The 18,978-nt window shown below is 42.9% G+C and overlaps 1 protein-coding gene across 1 annotated transcript in view; it reads left to right on the forward strand.

Moving 5' to 3' along the window:
- The first annotated feature begins 860 nt into the window (after positions 1–860).
- The window catches only part of LOC110529582 (mannosyl-oligosaccharide 1,2-alpha-mannosidase IA), a 166,845-nt gene continuing 148,727 nt past the window's right edge, over positions 861–18,978 (forward strand). Inside the window, exon 1 of the mRNA XM_021611921.2 lies at positions 861–1,751. Within this exon, the coding sequence (XP_021467596.1) occupies positions 1,248–1,751 (504 nt within the window). The 5' untranslated portion in view covers positions 861–1,247. The remainder of the gene's footprint in view (positions 1,752–18,978) is intronic.

An 18,978-nucleotide genomic window follows, 5' to 3' on the forward strand; every position in this document is an offset into this window, starting at 1 on the left:
TTCGAAGCTGCAGACGTTTGTTGGTACCCTTCCCCAGATCTGTGCCTCGACACAATCCTGTCTGGGTGCTCTACGGACAATTCCTTTAACCTCATAGCTTGGATTTTGCTCTGACATGCCATGTCAACTGCGGGACCTTATATAGACAGGTGTGTGCCTTTCCAAATCATATCCAAACAATTTAATTTACCACAAGTGGACTCCAATCAAGTTGTAGAAACACCTCAAGGATGATCAATGGAAACAGGATGTACCTGAGCTCAATTTCGAGTCTCATAGCAAAGGGTCTCTATACTTATGTAAATAAGGTATCTGTTTTTTATTTTTAATACATTTAAAATTTCTAAAAACCTGTTCTCGTTTTGTCATTATGTGGTATTGTGTGTAGAATGATGAGGAAAAACATTTATTTCATCCATTTTAGAATAAGGTTGTAACGTTACAAAATGTGGAAAAAGTTAAGGGGTTTGAATACTTTCTGAATGCACTGTAAGTCCAACCAATGCAAAATCTTGGCTTACTAAAGTAGCCTCGGGAGTGGACAGAATATGTCCTCTGACAATCCTCAGCCAATCGCAGCCACAAAGTCAAAATTGGCTATATTTAAAAATATATATATTTTAAGGTTAGGGTTAGGCATAAGGTTAACACTGTGGTTAAGGTTAAGTTTAAAATCAGAATTGAGAGAAATTGTAGAAATAGGCGGGGTTTATTATTTTGTGGCTGTGGTATCTAGTGACAAATCCCGCAAAGGCACATAATAAATGCAAGAGACGATGTGGAATGTCAAAGCTCTACTGACTGACGGAAGACATACATCTAGAAACGTTTTATATTACCACTTTATTTTATCGTTTTGATCACTACATGTGTCTTTATTTGTGAGTGAACAATTCCGTTTGTACAAGACATTAAAACAAGTGTGTCACCTTCGGATCCGGAAAACACGCCCACAATTGCTAAATGTACGCGCAGAGAAAAGCCATTGGACAATTAGGGCTGTCAATAGCGCATAGCTGCCATTCTTTCCGTTCTGTCCTGAGCTTGGCGAAGAGTTTGCAGATGTGTTTCAGCATGGGCAGTTGAAACAGCAGGACACTGCTCAATAGTGTAACTTTTACAGAATACTAAATGATTAATTTCTGATATACGTATGGGAAATTGATAACTAATATTGTTGCACGGAATCTAAGACTGTGCCGATTTTAGAATTTCATTCATTTGTTTTGTCTTGAACGACAAGGAAAATGCCAGTAGCAACTCTATTGCCTTTTACAGCTACCCCGAGTAGGAAGTCTGCCAGCCCGACCTCCTTTAGATTGACAGAGAAATTCATTTTGCTATTAGTTTTTAGCGCTTTTATTACGCTTTGTTTCGGGGCAATTTTTTTCCTGCCGGATTCATCGAAGCTACTGAGCGGAGTTTTCTTCCACTCGTCTGCGGTAGAAACCAACACGCGAACAGGTACGGATAGTGATTCAAACGTTGCAGTTGGGACCGAAGAAAAGATATTAACCAAGATTAGAAAGGACCACGAAAAGGCTTTGGTTGAAGCAAAAGACACACTCCAGAAACGACCAGACGAGATAAAGCAAGATATACAAGACGAGAAGGACAAAGTTTTGAAGGAAGGTAAAGGTGGGAAAGATTACAATAACCTGCCAGTCATTGAATATGTTCGGCCACCCGGAGCAACAGGGCACGAGCCCTCCGATCCGGAAACCAAAGAGAGACGAGCAAAAATTAAAGAGGTGAGTGATAAAAAAAACAATAAAAATATATAAAGACAACCAGAATGGCAACATTTGGTGTGTGTGGTTAGCTAGTTTCGCTTCCAATACTGCCTGCTTTTGCTATACTGTGTAGCCTAATCGGTAAGTTCCTTGTACACAACACACATTAATACAGTTTTACGACTCTAGTCTGTACACAGCACAGGCATAATGTTGTCAACTGAAACTTTGAACTAATGAATTTACTTTGTATCCAGATGCACTGTAGAAATCCATCCTGTATTGATATGTTCTCAATATCATGCTTTTCATTCTCACCAGATTGACCAGAGTACATCCTGTGTATTCCTTCATTTTATATAATTTGGGACAACACTTTTACAGTGTACTGTGTAGCTCAGGGCAATGTATTGTTTCAAAATATATGCTTAGCCATTTAATTTTTTCTAAGTATATAATGCCTGTGGTGTACCCTAATTAAGTGGTACACTATTAGACTATACTCACAGCAGTGTCCCTAACCCTAAGGACAGTGTAACAATAAGCAGGCTTGTGCATTGCTTATTACACTTATGGTATTACACAATATCAACACTATGAAGTAAAATGTAACCTAGCTCGGTGAGTCTAACAACTGAGATTTGTGGAAACGAACAGTCTATTGTATTGTACATAAGTTAGGCCTAGTTATTTGCCAATGGTTGTGCAATGTCAGGATACAGACACTACAATGTAGTAGGAGACATAAATCACACTACCTTTATATCTGGTGAGATGGGGCAAGCAGGTCTAAGGGCTCAGACACACCAGTAATGTTTGCTGGCCCAGACTACTTAGCACCTCTGAATTTGCGAACAGTGTGCACTGATTTTACTTGAAAAATCAACAGTGTGTGGTCCCTAAAACACAATCAGCAGACGAACGTTAGATCCACATTCAGTGCAATGTGTGTGAACCTTTATCCTCCTGACAGACCTGTTTTTAAACAATGAATGAGCCAACCATTTCAGAGACACTCCCATTAGGACCGTGTATTGCCAGGGACCTCACAATACGATATTATCACGATACTTAGGTGCCGATACGATATCTATTGCAATTCAATATCATGTGCCTTCGGAAAGTATTCATATCCCTTGACCTTTTCCACATTTTGTTACGTTACAGTCGTATTCTGAAATTGATTAAATTGTTATTTTTCCTCATCAATCTACATACAATACCCCATAATGACAAAGCAAAAAGAGGTTTTAGAAATGTTAGCAAATTTATATATATAAAAAAAAAAAAATTATAACATTTTCATAAGTATTCAGACCCTTTACTCAGTACTTTCTGGAAGTTCCCCCATTTCCACAGAGGAACTCTAGAGCTATGTCAGAGTGACCATTGGGCTCTTGGTCATCTCCCTGACTAAGGCCCTTCTCCTCCGATTGCTCAGTTTGTCTGGGCGACCAGCTCTAGGAAGAGTCTTGGTGGTTTCAAACTAATTCCATTTAAGAATTATGGAGGTCACTGTGTTCTTGGGGACCTTCAATGCTGCACACATTTGTTGGTACCCTTCTCAGAATCTTTCGACCTCATGGCTTGGTTTTTGCTCTGACATGCAATGTCAACTGTGGGACCTTGTATAGACCGGTGTGTGCCTTTCCAAATCATGTCCAATCAATTGGATTTACCACAGGTGGAATCCAATAAAGTTGTAGAAACAGCTCAAAGAAGATGAATGGAAACAGGATGCACCTGAGCTCAATTTTGAGTCTCATAGTAAAGGGTCTGAATACTTATGTAAATAAGATATTTCTGTTTATTACATTATGCTAAAATAAAAAAGGGTTTTCGCTTTGTCATTATGGAGTATTGTGTGACGATTGCTGTGGATTTTTAATTTGTTTTTGTCTATTTTAGAATAAGACTGTAACATAAAAAATATATTGCTGTTTGTTGTTCCAAATATATTGCTCACTATATTATATGTCTGCAGTACAGGGACAAGAGAGCCATAAGAATGCAAGTTTTATTCAGTTATGAAAGTGCTGAAAACATGTTGGCTCACTATTTAAGAGAAGATTGATGTCAAGCTATAGGAGGAGAAAAACAACAGTTTTGACGCAGGTACAGCCGACAAGTGCTAGCTAAGTTCCCAGCAAAAATAGGTCATATAATCAATCAAATATAGTCAAAAATAATATTGCGATACTCTAATGTATTAATCCCCCCCCACCCCTAACTCCCATACTTTGAATGATAGTGTAAATAATGTATGAGTAGTGAAGGGGTCAGAATCACTCCAATTCAGTGGGCAAATGTCTGTTTTTGTACATCACCATACTTTACCCAAAAATATTTTGAATGCAGAACAACTCACCACTTGTAAGAAACTTGGCTGATTTGTCACTCCAGCATAGGGTTGGATTGGGTGATATATATATTATACAAATAATTGTAGACCTCCACAAGTCTGTTCATCCTTGGGAGCAATTTCCAAACGCTTGAAGGTACCACGGTCATCTGTATAAACAATAGTATGCAAGTATTAACACCATGGGACCACGCAGCCGTCATAACGCTCAGAAAGGATACGCGTTCTGTTTCCTAGAGATGAACGTACTTTTAGTGCGAAAAGTGCAAATCAATCCAAGAGAGAGATGACTCAAGTAGTGAATTAACTATAAAAATGAATTCTACACACGGCCTATGACATTTAACAAATCAAACATTTAAATACCGTTATAGAAGGTACAGATCAGGGCCTTCCGAGTGGCACAGCAGTCTAAGATACTGCATCGCAGTGTTAGAGGCATCATTACAGACCCGGGTTCGATCTTATGAAAATGCTAATCTTCCAGATTAGGGGAGGGTTTTGCCGGGGGTGCTTTACTTGGCTCGTCGCTCTCTAGCGACTCCTTGTGGCGTGCTGGGTGCCTGCAGGCTGACATCGGTTGACAATTTAATGGTGTTTCCTCTGACACATTGGTGCGGCTGGCTTCCAGGTTTAAGCGGGCTGGTGTTAAGAAGCGCGGTTTGGCGGGTCATGTTTCAGAGGACGCATGACTCGTCCGTTGCCTCCCTAACCCATTGGGGAGTTGCAGCGATGAGACAAGATAGAATTTGGGGAGAAAAAGGTGGGTACACCCCACTCCCCCAAAAAGAGCAGGTAAAGATAAAATCCAAAATGGTCCATGCATCACCACCAGTATATCGTAAAATATGGTACACCGTCCAGCCCTACTTCAGCATGACATTTCTCTGGCTTCTGTGCATTTGGTTTTGGCTTCTCCTCATGTCGACTATCAGCTTACTTTGATAGTTGATACAGCCCCTCTGCTGAGTTGATACAGCCCTTCTGCTGACAAAATACACATCTCGAAGAGATCAAATTTATTCAGGAGGCATAAGGTGATTTAGAGGAAACTGCAGTGGTGGCAAATTTTTCAGCAGTCAATCAACATTTGTCATGTTTATGGGTGCAAAGCTGCCTGTGAGACTGAGTCCTCGGCTCAGGTCCCAGCATCGGGCTTAGAATCGCATCATTTATCTGATCGTTTGTATAGGGGTAGGGATATGCTGATTTAGGCCTGCTATGGAAACATTGCTCAACCAAATAACCAGCAGTGATGTTTTGTGTGGTTTGTTTTAGACAAGCTGGGTTATTTTTATTTGTAATTGTAGAGAAATATATTCCCATTCTTTTGAAAGTAGTTTTGTAGTTGAGATGGGCCTAGTTCCCTTGCACAACCACCTGCCTGTCCTGCTTTCAAGGTTCCAATGTAAATTATTGTACAAATTAGAAAAAGGAACCGCGTTTGCCATCTTTCTCTGTATGGGTATATCAGAGATGGTAGATGAACCATAAAATTGAATGATTAGAACAGGCATCCCAATAGATGTGTTAGAGGTCAATGGAACTCGACCCAAACAATGGAAATGCATGGAAACGTGTGGGGGAAAGACGCCATGGGGTTAAGATCCCGAATCTTCTCGTTGCCCCCCCAGTAAAATGTGCCTATATTTAGGCTATTGGTTATGTGTATTTCACACTATGTTGAGGTAAAAATCGCAATATAATGCTTATAAACTTAGCAAAAAAAGATATGTCCTCTCACTGTCAACTGCGTTTATTTTCAGCAATCTTAACATGTGTAAACATTTGTATGAACATAAGATTCAACAACTGAGACATAAACTGAACAAGTTCCACAGACATGTGACTAACAGAAATTGAATAATGTGTTTCTGAACAAAGGGGGGGGGGGGTCAAAATCAAAAGTAACAGTCAGTATCTGGTGTGGCCACCAGCTGCATTAAGTACTGCAGTGCATCTCCTCCTCATGGACTGCACAAGATTAGCCAGTTCTTGCTGTGAGATGTTACTCCACTCTTCCACCAAGGCACCTGCAAGTTCCCAGGTATTTCAGGGGGGAATGGCTTTAGCCCTCACCCTCTGATCCAACAGATCCCAGACGTGCTCAACGGGATTGAGATCCGAGCTCTTCACTGGCCTTGGCAGAACACTGACATTCCTGTCTTGCAGAAAATCACGCACAGAACGAGCAGTATGGCTGGTGGCATTGTCATGCTGGAGGGCCATATCAGGATGAGCCTGCAGAAAGGGTCCCACATGAGGGAGGAGGATATCTTCCCTGTAATGCACAGCGTTGGGATTGCCTGCAATGACAACAAGCTCAGTCCGATGATGCTGTGACACACCGCCCCAGACCATGACGGACCCTCTACCTCCAAATCGCCCCCGCTCCAGAGTACCGGCCTCGGTGTAACGCTCATTCCTTCGACGATAAACGCGAATCTGACCATCACCCCTGGTGAGACAAAACCGCAACTCGTCAGTGAAGAGCACTTTTTGCCAGTCCTGTCTGGTCCAGCGACGGTGGGTTTGTGCCCATAGGCGACGCTGTTTCTGGCTACGCTGTTTCTGCCTTACAACAGGCCTGCAAGCCCTCAGTCCAGCCTGTCTGCGCCTATTGCGGACAGTCTGAGCACTGATAGAGGGATTGTGCGTTCCTGGTGTAACTTGGGCAGTTGTTGCCATCCTGTACCTGTACCGCAGGTGTGATGATCAGATGTACCGATCCTGTGCAGGTGTTGTTACACGTGGTCTGCCACTGCGAGGACGATCAGCTGTCTGTCCTGTCTCCCTGTAGCGCTGTCTTAGGCGTCTCACAGTATGGACACTGAAATTTATTGCCCTGGCCACATCTGCAGACCTGCCTCCTTGCAGCATGCCTAAGGCAAGTTCATGCAGATGAGCAGGGACCCTGGGCATCTTTCTTTTGGTGTTTTTCAGAGTCAGTAGAAAGCCCTCTTTAGTGTCCTAAGTTATCATTACTGTGACATTAATTGCCTACCGTCTGTAAGCTGTTAGTGTCTTAACGACCGTTCCTCAGGTTCATGTTCATTCATTGTTTATGGTTTTTTGAACAAGAATGTGAAACAGTGTTTAAAACCTTTACAATCAAGATCTGTGTGAAGTTATTTAGATTTTTACGAATTATCTTTGAAAGACAGGGTCCTGAAAAAGGGACGTTTCTTTTTTGTTGTTGCTGAGTTTATGTTCACGTCATCATCGTTTTAACTGCAGTTAAAAATTACATTGACTACCACCACTAATTTCTCTATGCTAGCTATGCTACCAGTTTATACGATCAGGAGTTAGCATTTAGCAGAAACTCCTAAACATGAAAAGGAAGAACTTTATAAATGTTATGCAGTGAAAACTTCCAAATATATACTTTAGTAACCACATTGTGGGCCTTTTACAATACATCAATCATGACGGATTTGACGAATATCCAGATTTTTAGGTCAGCTTTGAAGTGCACCAATCTTGCGTCCTTCTATCCCCCAACATCTGTGTTCCATTGACCTCTTTACCGGATCTATTCAAGTCAATGATGGCATAATGGGTTCACTGGCGGCCATTGCGAGGAGCAAAGCAGGAAGTGTACCCATCAATATGTGCTCTGATTTGTTGATTGAACTCAACTGACATTACAAAAAATACATTCCATTGCATGAGCCACATCATTTGAATGAACATTCTACATTACTATGGAAATTATTGCATCACAATACCAGGCAGCCATTGCAAGGTACGCATGATTTTACCAGTCAATTTGACAGGGTTAGAGGTTAACATTCTCTGTTTATATCCCCGGTCTTTACTGTAGTTCAGTAGTAGCCTACACACATCCCATCTAACAAACATCCACAGGTACAGGGTAGAAACAAAACATTGCCATAGGAAAAAGCCTCTTTGTCAAAGACCCTTACTGGGTAAATCGTTTAGGCTTATCTTTGCCGTTGCAACCATTGGCAAATTACAACAGAGTACACAGGCACCACACGCAGCATACTATTGTTGATGATTCACATGTCATCCTCTTTCTGTGTGTGCTGCCTGATGTTTCCCCAGGCTACCGGCAAGTTTTAAATGTCACGTGCACATGTCAGTGAAATGCCTTTCTTGCAAACTCAAAACCCAACAATGCAATTATCAATAACAATGTACAGTATTACTAGAAAAAAACGTCAGCTCTCTGGAGAAATAAGAATAGGAAATATCCAAGTGTAAGTAAGCATACTATATACAGGAAATATTTAAAAAGTCAGTAATACCATATTTACACATCTTTCTTGGGGAAAGAAGCCGTTCAAGAGCCTGTTGGTGTCATCCTTGATGCACTGGTACCTCTTGCTGTGCGGCAGCAGAGAAAATAGTCTATGGCTTGGGTGTTTGGAGTCTGGCGATTTTCGTGCCTTATTTTTATTCCACCTGATATCAGAGGTCCTGGATGGCAGGGAGATCGGCCCCAGTGATGTACTGGGCTGTCCGCACAACCCTCTGTAGTGCCATGCGATCGAGGGTGGTGCTCTTGCCATACCAAGCAGTGATGCAGCCAGTTTATACGCTCTCAATGGTACAGTTGTAGAACCTTTTGAGGATTTGAGGGCCCATGACACTTTTTCAAACTCCTGAGGGGGAAGAGGTGCTGTCGTGCATTTTTCACAACTGTGCTTGTGTATTTATACAATTTTAAGTCTAGTGATTTGGAAACCAAGGACCCCCCCCCCCCCCCCCCCCCCCCCTCCGTTTCCTGTAGTACACGATCAGCTCCTTGGTCTTTCTGACTTTGGTGGGGACAATGGTGATGATAACTGAGCTGTAGTCAATGAACAGCATTCTCAACATGGCGTTTGGAAATAAGATGCAAATGATTGCCTGGGCTGCAGCTCTGTAGGGTTGACCTGTTTTATCAGTATGCATTCTGTATCTTAAAGGACAAATGGTTAATACCCTGTCAGGCTTTCCGCCACTCTGCAGGCGGAGAGGACAGCGCCAGCCGGCTCAGCAGCCAAGGATTAGAAGCTGTGGGTTTGTTAAAGGTCTAGAGTCACCTTGGCTGTCTAGAAAGGAAGGAAGATGCGGTCCTCTCTCTCTCTCTTTCCACTTCACTTAAGATCCAGTTGAGTTATTTTTGCTCACAAGACAATGGATTGCTTTTTGTAACCATGGACGACAGCCAAATGGCATTCCCCTTCCTGACCTACCCATGGAACATTCTGATAAACCCACTAGTAGCCTCTATTCCTCACTTTTACTTTGATAACTTCCTCACTACGTTGTCTACTGCCTCAATAGCTTTTAAATCAGATAACTGCCTGGCCTACAGTACATTATGTCATTAACTAATTGTAACTTATTGTTCTATACTGTGCTACTAGCCTGTCTTTTGTTAATTTACCTCTTTAAATGGATTCCAGGTGCTCAGTGTAAATATCTAATGGCTTTAATAGCGGCCCCTTTCAGCCTGCCAATCCTGCTGCATCTCACAGAGGGGCACGGTGGTGTTTGTCGGTGGATAAAGTCTATTGTACACTGATGAAGCCTGATGCCTCTTTACAGGAGCATACTATATTAGTGGCCACTTGAGTATCGCAGTTGTATGCTAGTGCTATTTTATGCGGTGTTGCCTTACTGAGGAAGAATGTAGGCTTGTCCTCTAACTAGTCAATAGTAATTGTAGTTAGACCACTGCGCCACTCGGGAGGCCTAAGGCGTCACTACAGACCCGGTTGCAGCTGACCGCGACTGGGAGACCCATGAGGCAGTGCACAATTGGCCAGCGTCGTCTGGGTTAGGGGATGGTTTGGCCGGCCGGGATGTCCTTGTCCCATTGCGCCCTAGCGACTCCTTGTGGCTGGCTGAGCACATGCATGCTGACTTCGGTCGCCAGCTGTACGGTGTTTCCTCCGACACATTGGTGCTGCTGGCTTCCGTTTTAAGCGAGTAATGTGTTAAGAAGCATTGTGGCTTGGCAGGGTTGTGTTTCGGAGGACGCGTGGCTCTCGACCTTCGCCTCTCCCAAGTCCGTACTGGAGTTGCAGCAATGGGACAAGACTGTAACTACAATTGGAGATCACAAAATTGGGGCAATGGGGTAAAAAGTACCAAAAAAAAGTAATAGTTATTTTGTGTTTCATAATAAGTGAGAGTTAGGCTACCTGATCATCATCTTGTCATCTTATATCTTAGCCCCAGGAACAAGCCTTCCTAGAGCTAGGATATAGGCCTATTTTTCTCTAAGAGGAAAAAGCTATCGAAAAGGCAGTATTGGCAGCCATTATGCTTTTTGGGGGGTTTTATGGGGCCCTCACGCACTGTCTGTACTCTAGAACTATGTGCAGAGGACTGTGTCACTCAGGGTAATCATATACTGTGAACCCATCGCCCTCCGCGTGTGTGTTTGTGTGTGCGTGTGTGTACAATATGTTTCTATACTTCAGTGAACACGGGCCTTAGGAGCCCCGGGCGCTCCGTCCTGTCGCTGACCACCAGTCCAGTAGCCCAGTGATCCCATGCCTCTGAGTGATTGAAGGACTGATTGATAATGAGGCCAGGACTGGTGGGCCACTGTGGCTCCACAACACACTACTACGTCTCAGAGTTCCAGACAAACTCCAAGCCACCAGCCCCCTCCACCTGACTGACTGACACACACTAATAATCACTTGGACTCTGGTACGTAAAGTAGAACAGGCCTAATCCAATTGATCAGCGCCAAGGGAGAGACAAACAATCCCAGTGGGGAAGTATTGGGAACCACTTTCTGCGGGGCCCTTCCTTTTGAATGGGCTCTGTGTGAGGCATCCTGACCTTCAGTCTTAATTGCTTTTTAAAAGGGAAATTGATGTCTCCTAGCTGGCATACGTCTGGAGGTAAAGGTTTCTTCGTACAGTAGCTTTCATTTATTGAATGCCAATAAACACCTACTGCGACACTGACTCAGTGCCCTCTTGAAAATAATCTTTATTCACAGTATACAGGTGCAGTCTTGATATCAGACACAGGTTTTTCTTCTTCCCTGCTGTAGGCCATATTGAGTGATACCGTTGGATCCACTTGAGTGCTGGGATGTTTATTTGTTTTTTTAAAAGCCAATATAGGCCTACACCTTCAATTCTAGGTAAGCTCATTTGTAGTCTGAAGTTCATAATGTTTGCTTTCTTGCATCTTCCCTTTGTATACCCTGTGGCCAGGAGATAGATTTTTTTCATATTGCTTCAGGTAAACCATAATTTATGGGTCCAATGACCAGTTAGTATGAATTACTTTTCTAATTTCCCCCTGTTCGGAGGGCCCCACTCTGTTTCCCTCACACCTAGAGAGGCAGGGCTAAGGATCAGTGATGAGATTCAGCTCCAATTAATCTTCTAGTGTCCTGTTTCCTTTCGTCAACATACCTGCCTTCCTGCCTGTGTGATTAGGATTCTGTGCGATTGTCTTTGCTTCACAGCAAGTCTGCTTTAAATGACTCTAGACTAGACTACAATAAATTGCTTTATATTTAATTATTACGAGCTAGATATAATACTGTGTTATAGGTAGAGGTCGACCGGTTATGATTTTTCAACGCCGATACCGATTATTGGAGGACCAAAAAAGCCGATACCGATTTAAGTAGCCGTTTTTTTGTTTTTTTTACTAAAAAAAACCCTTATTTTAACTTAATGTCAATAAAATCAATTTAGCCTCAAATAAATAATGAAACGTTCAATTTGGTTTAAATAATGCATTAACAAAGTGTTGGAGAAGAAAGTAAAAGTGCAATATGTGCCATGTAAGAAAGCTAACGTTTAAGTTCCTTGCTCGGAACATGAGAACATATGAAAGCTGGTGGTTCCTTTTAACATGAGTCTTCAACATTCCCAGGTAAGAAGTTTTAGGTTGTAGTTACTATAGGAATTATAGGACTATTTCTCTCTATACGATTTGTATTTCATTAACCTTTGACTATTGGATGTTCTTATAGTCACTTTAGTATTGCCAGTGTAACAGTATAGCTTCCGTCCCTCTCCTCGCTCCTACCTGGGCTCGAACCAGGAACACATCAACAACAGCCACCCACGAAACAGCGTTACCCATGCAGAGCAAGGGGAACAACCACTCCAAGTCTCAGAGCGAGTGACGTTTGAAACGCTATTAGCGCGCACCCAGCTAACTAGCTAGACATTTCACATCGGTTACACCAGCCTAATCTCAGGAGTTGATGGGCTTGAAGTCATAAACAGCGCAATGCTTGAAGCATTTCGAAGAGCTGCTGGCAAACGCACAAAAGTGCTGTTTGAATGAACCGTTCTGTTACATTGCACAACCTTCAATGTTATGTCATAATTACATCAAATTCTGGCAAATTACTTCGCAATGAGCCAGGCGGCCCAAACTGTTGCATATACCCTGACTCTGCGTGCAATGAACGCAAGAGAAGTGACACAATTTCACCTGGTTAATATTGCCTGCTAACCTGGATTTCTTTTAACTAAATATGCAGGTTTAAAAATATGTACTTCTGTGTATTGATTTTAAGAAAGGCATTGATGTTTATGGTTAGGTACATTCGTGCAACGATTGTGCTTTTTTCGCAAATGCGCTTTTGTTAAATCATCCCCCTTTTGGTGAAGTTGACTGTCTTTGTTAGGAAGAAATAGTCTTCACACAGTTCTTAACGAGCCAGGCGGCCTAAACTGCTGCATATACCCTGACTCTGTATAAAGAAATTAATGTTAGCAGGCAATATTAACTAAATATGCAGGTTTAAAAATATATACTTGTGTATTGATTTAAAAAAAGGCATTGATGTTTATGGTTAGGTACACGTTGGAGCAACGACAGTCCTTTATCGCGAATGCGCACCGCATCGATTATATGCGACGCAGGACACGCTAGATAAACTAGTAATATCATCAACCATGTGTAGTTAACTAGTAATTATTATTGATTGATTGTTTTTTTATAAGATAAGTTTAATGCTAGCTAGCAACTTACCCTGGCTTCTTACTGCATTCGCGTAACAGGCAGGCTCCTCGTGGAGTGCAATGTAAGGCAGGTGGTTAGATTGAAGATTGAATCCCGGGCTGACAAGGTAAAAATCTGTCGTTCTTCCCCTGAACAAGTCAGTTAACCCACCGTTCCTGGGCCGTCATTGAAAATAAGAATGTGTTCTTAACTGACTTGCCTAGTTAAATAAAGGTGTTACATTTTTTTTTTTTTGCCAAATATGTGTCTAAAAATACCTATTTCCGATTGTTATGAAAATTAGGGCTGATTTTCAAGTTAATTGGCCATTCCGATTAATCGGTCGACCTCTAGTTATAGGACAACAACTCTCTGACTTCAGCCCCTCTAGGGTATCATAGCTGGCAGCCTGGTACTCAGATTCTCAATCACACAGATCATTTATTTTCAATTTGCACAAAGGTTTGGGATTTCACAAAAATATATTTAATTTTACATTACTTCTGAAAAGATAGATGGAGTACTGACCCGCAGGTCAATCCAGGAGCATATCCTCTCATGCACTGCCTGTCAGTGGGATTAAAAATGGAATTGTTTTTGAGGCGGAGGATTGCTCACAGGATGGTCAATACTGTCAAGCCAGGGCACAGATGGAAGATGGAAGAGAAAGTCATTTTCACGGTACAAATGTCACCTGATTGAATATATCTCTCCAGCAGCCTTCATATATCTCACTTCCCATGCATGAGGGCAGACCAGTCTGACTGACTGCTGTATGTCTGCATGAAGATTGCATTGGGCTGCCAGACAGACAAACTGGCTGAAAAAGTGCACTCCTCTGACTGTACCACTCATTCATTATATGTTTTATTTTCAGACATCATCCAACTCACCATTAATTTTGCAGCACTAAATGAGGAAATGCATTTCAATAAGGACCTGTGGTTAACGGATTAGTCCTTCCAGCCTGGCAGTGTGGTAGACTCTCCACTACCCCATCCACTGCTGCCCTGAATCCTATTATGATGACAAACTTTGCCCAATGTGAATGCGATCAATCGGCCCTGCTGAACCAGGAGCCATCAATCCTCTGCTTTTGGCCACAGGCTGGGTTTTTCCCTCTGTCAGCTATACTCTTGAATACAGACTAGAGCAGAGGCAGAGTACAAGGGGCTGGAGTACCCGGGCAGCTCTAACCCTTCTATCTGCCAGACTGCCACCATGTGATTACTACCATTAAACCCTGTTTATTGTTAGGCCTGTCCTTTTTTAACACCATTATGGTAAAGGACAAGCTCACAGCGTTTTTCCTCTTCCAGACTGTTTATCTTTGGGGATTTAAGTAACCAGGCATATCTGAATTATGGCTGTTTCATTTTGAGAGGTCCCGTTTTGTGAAATTATGTCTTAAATCCAGTGTGCCAAGCAATGGGCAGTTCTGCCTCTGGGCCATTTAGTGTTGCTTTGGACGACACCGCTTACATCTGAGAATGTTGTTAGGGGTTTGGATTGATGCTCTTTGTAAAGTCAAGTGGACAACAAATGTGTTATTGACAGAGCGGGCCCATGCTGTCCAGCTGTTGGCTCTTTACAGAGTTGCTTCTATTTCGCAGTATCCATTCTTTTGTGTCTCAGATTGAATAGTGTTTTTTGTGTGTTTTTAAGGACCTTTATGGGCCCTGCCCAGGTTGGTTTTGGCAGTGTACGTGGCACAACACACCACATTTAATTTACTGGAAAAGGAAAGCAGAGTCTACACACTAAATAATTCAGCCAGCATCCTCTTATTTTCTACTTGTAAATAAGGGCGGTAGGTAGCACAGAGGAGAGAAGAGATAGAAGAGAGGGCAGGGCTCCGATGAGGTTCTCTCTCTGCCTGGCCCTAACCCTCTAGGTGCCTGCTTTATCTATAAAAGCTCTACTTTCGTTCCTGTCCCCCTAACCCCATACAATCTCACCTTCTCATGTCAGACCACAGCCCGGCCCAGAGTCAAGCCCTGGCCCCATTCAAACTCAGCTGGACTGGGCTGACCTGAGCCAGGCCTGTGCCAAAGGCCCCCTGTTGACCCGCGGCACCATAAAGGCAGTAATTGAAGCCCTCGAGCATCTGCAGGCACCTGCCTATTTTTATTTTTCATCACCACCCTGCTACCCTTTTATGCTCAGAATGAACATTTAATTTTTATTCTTGCTATAAAAGAGTGGAGAGAGGTATACAGCAGGAGGCTGGCAGCACTCTCACGTGGACAGAGGAGAACCAAAAGCCTCGTGGATGGAATCTCAAAGACTGGCTGAGGAAACAAGCAGCCAAAAGGAGATGAGAGTACTGTGTTCTGAAGTCTAGGAAAAAGGACTGAGCTACTGCACACTAATGGTTACAAATTGAAACTTTTAACTATGTAGGTGGTTAAGGAAGATCCATGGCACTGTGTCTCTTCTGTTAGACCAGGATGTTGGCTCACTCTCTAATGTCCATAGTTACCGCCAGTGCTAAGGTACAATCCTAGATCCTCAACATCCATGCATTAACCCCTCTGTTTGGGAGTCATAATGTCGGCCTAGTGAGGTCATCAAGCAGGCAAATCAATGTTGACACCTACAGTATGTGCTGTAGAGCATGGACCCTATTGATTACTTGCCAATCCCCTGTGTGAGGCACTGATTGGACACATCAATATTAAACAAACCCTAGAATCATATGATTAATGGTCCCTAGCAGCTGTTCCAGGTTGACCTCTGCACCTAAACCGTTACACCGGAGAGCTAAAGGTGGAACATGGCAGAGCGGCCAGTCATAGTGCCCGAGGAATGTTATATGGCGCGTGGAAGAAGTTGCCCATGTGAGCAAGACCTAGGCTATATAGTTTATGTGAGGGTTCGCTGAAGCAAAACTCAAACACCACATTTGTGTTCTTGGAAGACCTTGCAGTGAGACTTTTGGATCGATCCCATCCGATCTGACAGTGCAGAATGGATCACCTTCGCAGACAGTGCTGTGCTGTGGCTATTCCTCCAACAAACCTCTCTTACGTGCCAACAGATTTGAATAGTTGGGCCTCTGCTCTTTAATTGTGATCTCCAGCCTGTTAAACAAATGATTGATGGCTTGGCTTAACTGCTTCCATATGGAGGGAAGAAAATCAATTTGCCTATCAGAAGGTCTTCATTAGTTTGCCTTGAGCCTTTTTCCAATAATGAATAAAAAGGTCAAGCCAACAAATAAATGTGTCCGCTGAGTTTGAACAGAACACTCCCTCTTCAATTATAGTCCTTTCCGGACCTCATTTTAAAGATGCGTGTAAGTAACACCTTTCAATTCAAATTTCTCTGCCACATTACTAATGGTTTTTGCCAGAATTTTTGTTCGATAGCATGTTTATGTTGCCAATATCTATACTCCAGCGGCTGTTTTACCCAATTAAGAACAGGAGCTTACTGAGGTGCGAGTTTATGGATTTTCCTTTTCAATTTCATCTTTCCCTGTACACAATTAGTTTCTATTGATTGGTTTAATATGGTGTTCCTCTGTAGCCTAGTTAACTGTGTTAAACAACCCTATCTACCTATCACACTGTTGGTGGTCTAATGGATTTACCCCTGTGATTCTTTACCCTTGATTTTGTAGTGATCACTGGATGTGTGATATAAGCAAGATAGATTTTCATCTTCATAGCAAATGCTTTAAGCCTACACATGACATTGTTGCTGCTCTGCTTTGAGGGTGACAAGACAACATATTGCAGTGATATCCACACCCTCAGGTCACTGGCTACAGCTGCATGAGGTAATGGGTGTAATGAGTCAAACTATTAAGAGAAAGGAATTATTCGCTATGACAATGCAGTCTACTATGCTCTGCAGATGAGAAAAATCTCCATGACCCTCTGAAAGCTGTGGCCACAGTGGCTTTAATAGCTACTGAGGGCAGACAATCATCAGTGTGGTTTACCTGTTGTGGAATAATGGTCGGAGAAGGTGAATACTTGATCTGTCAGTCAATCATAGTGGCCCAATGATTCCTCTTCGCCTACCTCGTCTCAAGCATCTCTCAGGCCACACTTCACAGAGATAGATCACACTTAAAGGAACAATGGCTCATTGATTTCCTGACCAATTCGTCTCATGTAAAGCCGGTTGGGAGAAGCCTGAGATTTACTGAAAAGCCATTGAGATGCCAGGGAGGAGAAGCTCACAGATTTGCACCACTTTTGGTCACGCCAGCAATGGTGCCACTTTACGGAAGTGGGACTTAATGGCGCATAAACAGAAGCAACAATGAATGCACCTTGATGCCTTAAAAATTAGTTATTGTAATATCCTAGTTGCTTGAATATCGCACGCTGTTTGGGTCTTTGCATGTCAAAAAAAGATGCATGTCGGCATCCCGAGTGGCGCCACGGTCTAAGGCAGTGCATCGCAGTGCTAGAGACGTCACTACAGACACAGGGCTGTATCATAACCGGCCATCATTGGGAGTCGCATAGGGCGTCGCACAATTGGCCCAGTGTCGTCCGGATTAGGGGAGTGTTTAGCTGGGGGGTCTTTACTTGGCTCACTGTGCTCTAGCGACTCCTTGTGGCGGGCTGGACGCCTGCAGGCTGGTCATCAGGTGAACGGTGTTTCCTCCGACCCATTGGTGCGGCTGGCTTCTGGTTTAAGAGAGTGTTTGCCACCACTGTGCACTGTCAAAGCTGTAAAATAAAAGGTCTGCAAACAAGCACACACACATCGGCCGCAATGTGTTTACAATACCACATTGTTAATAAGCCATTATTTGTTAGGCCGACTGGAAAAACGTCTGTGGGAGCATTTGAAATAAGATCAGGATCAAACAAGCAGGATCCAACATTCTCCACGACATGCATCCATCCCAGAGGCAGGGAAGAAAGGATGATAATCCTGCTGCTTCTGCCTGCCAGCTAGCCACATCCAAGAAGTTGCTCCTTATTCATCGTAGCTAGTCAAAATACAGAATAATAATCAAGCATTTTGTCTACATTGATGCCAGTTTGGAAACTGGGAGAAGGCTGTCTCCCTACCACATTAACTTCGGTTTGCGTCTTTGATACACATGTTATTAGAAACTTCTGGGGTAGCTAGCTAGCTAGCGTTAGCTTGGTACTAAGTTGGCACCATTGCAAACAGCCTGAAAACAATAACAAGAAACTGCAATTATTTTCCATGTTCTTAGCAATGATTTAGGAATCCGTGTGACTATATTAGCTAGGCAGCCACTTGTTTTCTTCCTATTGATATCGAACTTCAGTTCATGGAAATAACTAGCTAGATAGATAACAAGCTAGCCAGCTACCTAGCCCTGTTGCCCAAAGCTAGCATTATAAGCAGCTAGCTAGCTTCATCTGGGGCGGCAGGTAGCTTTGGGCCAGTAACCGAAAGCTTGCTGGATCGAATCTCCGAGCTGACAAGGTAAAAATCTGTTCTCCTGCCGCTGAACAAGGCCCCTGAACAACAAGACTGTTCCCCTGTAGGCCATCATGATAAATAAGAATTTGACTTACCTAGTTAAATTAAAGAAAATAAAAATGTAATCTTGCTAGTGAGCTTGACCGGACTGGGTCCGACCAAATACGAAAACTGTTTTTATAAATTAGGGGTATTTTAGATGATGACACCTAGCTAGATAGGTCGCTAACTATAGATACTGAAACAGATGTCGTTTTGCTATGTTTTGGGGGAGAACATTGTTCGCGTCCATCAGCAAGTCCCTGAGCTTGGGAAAGTGTGTGTCTGCCTCATGTGGCAGCGGCAGGTGCGTGAGACAACTTTACCAGCATCATTGCATACGTATCGGCGTTACATGCCTGGAGGCATCGCAGGTTTCAAACACCATTTCTTTCATTATGTTTCGTGGGTTAACTGCAGATGCAGTTGTGTATCTTATTTGGGGATTGCTCAATATCACAACATTGA

Source organism: Oncorhynchus mykiss, chromosome 8 (assembly GCF_013265735.2).
Source record: "Oncorhynchus mykiss isolate Arlee chromosome 8, USDA_OmykA_1.1, whole genome shotgun sequence".
Taxonomy (NCBI): Eukaryota; Metazoa; Chordata; class Actinopteri; order Salmoniformes; family Salmonidae; genus Oncorhynchus; species Oncorhynchus mykiss.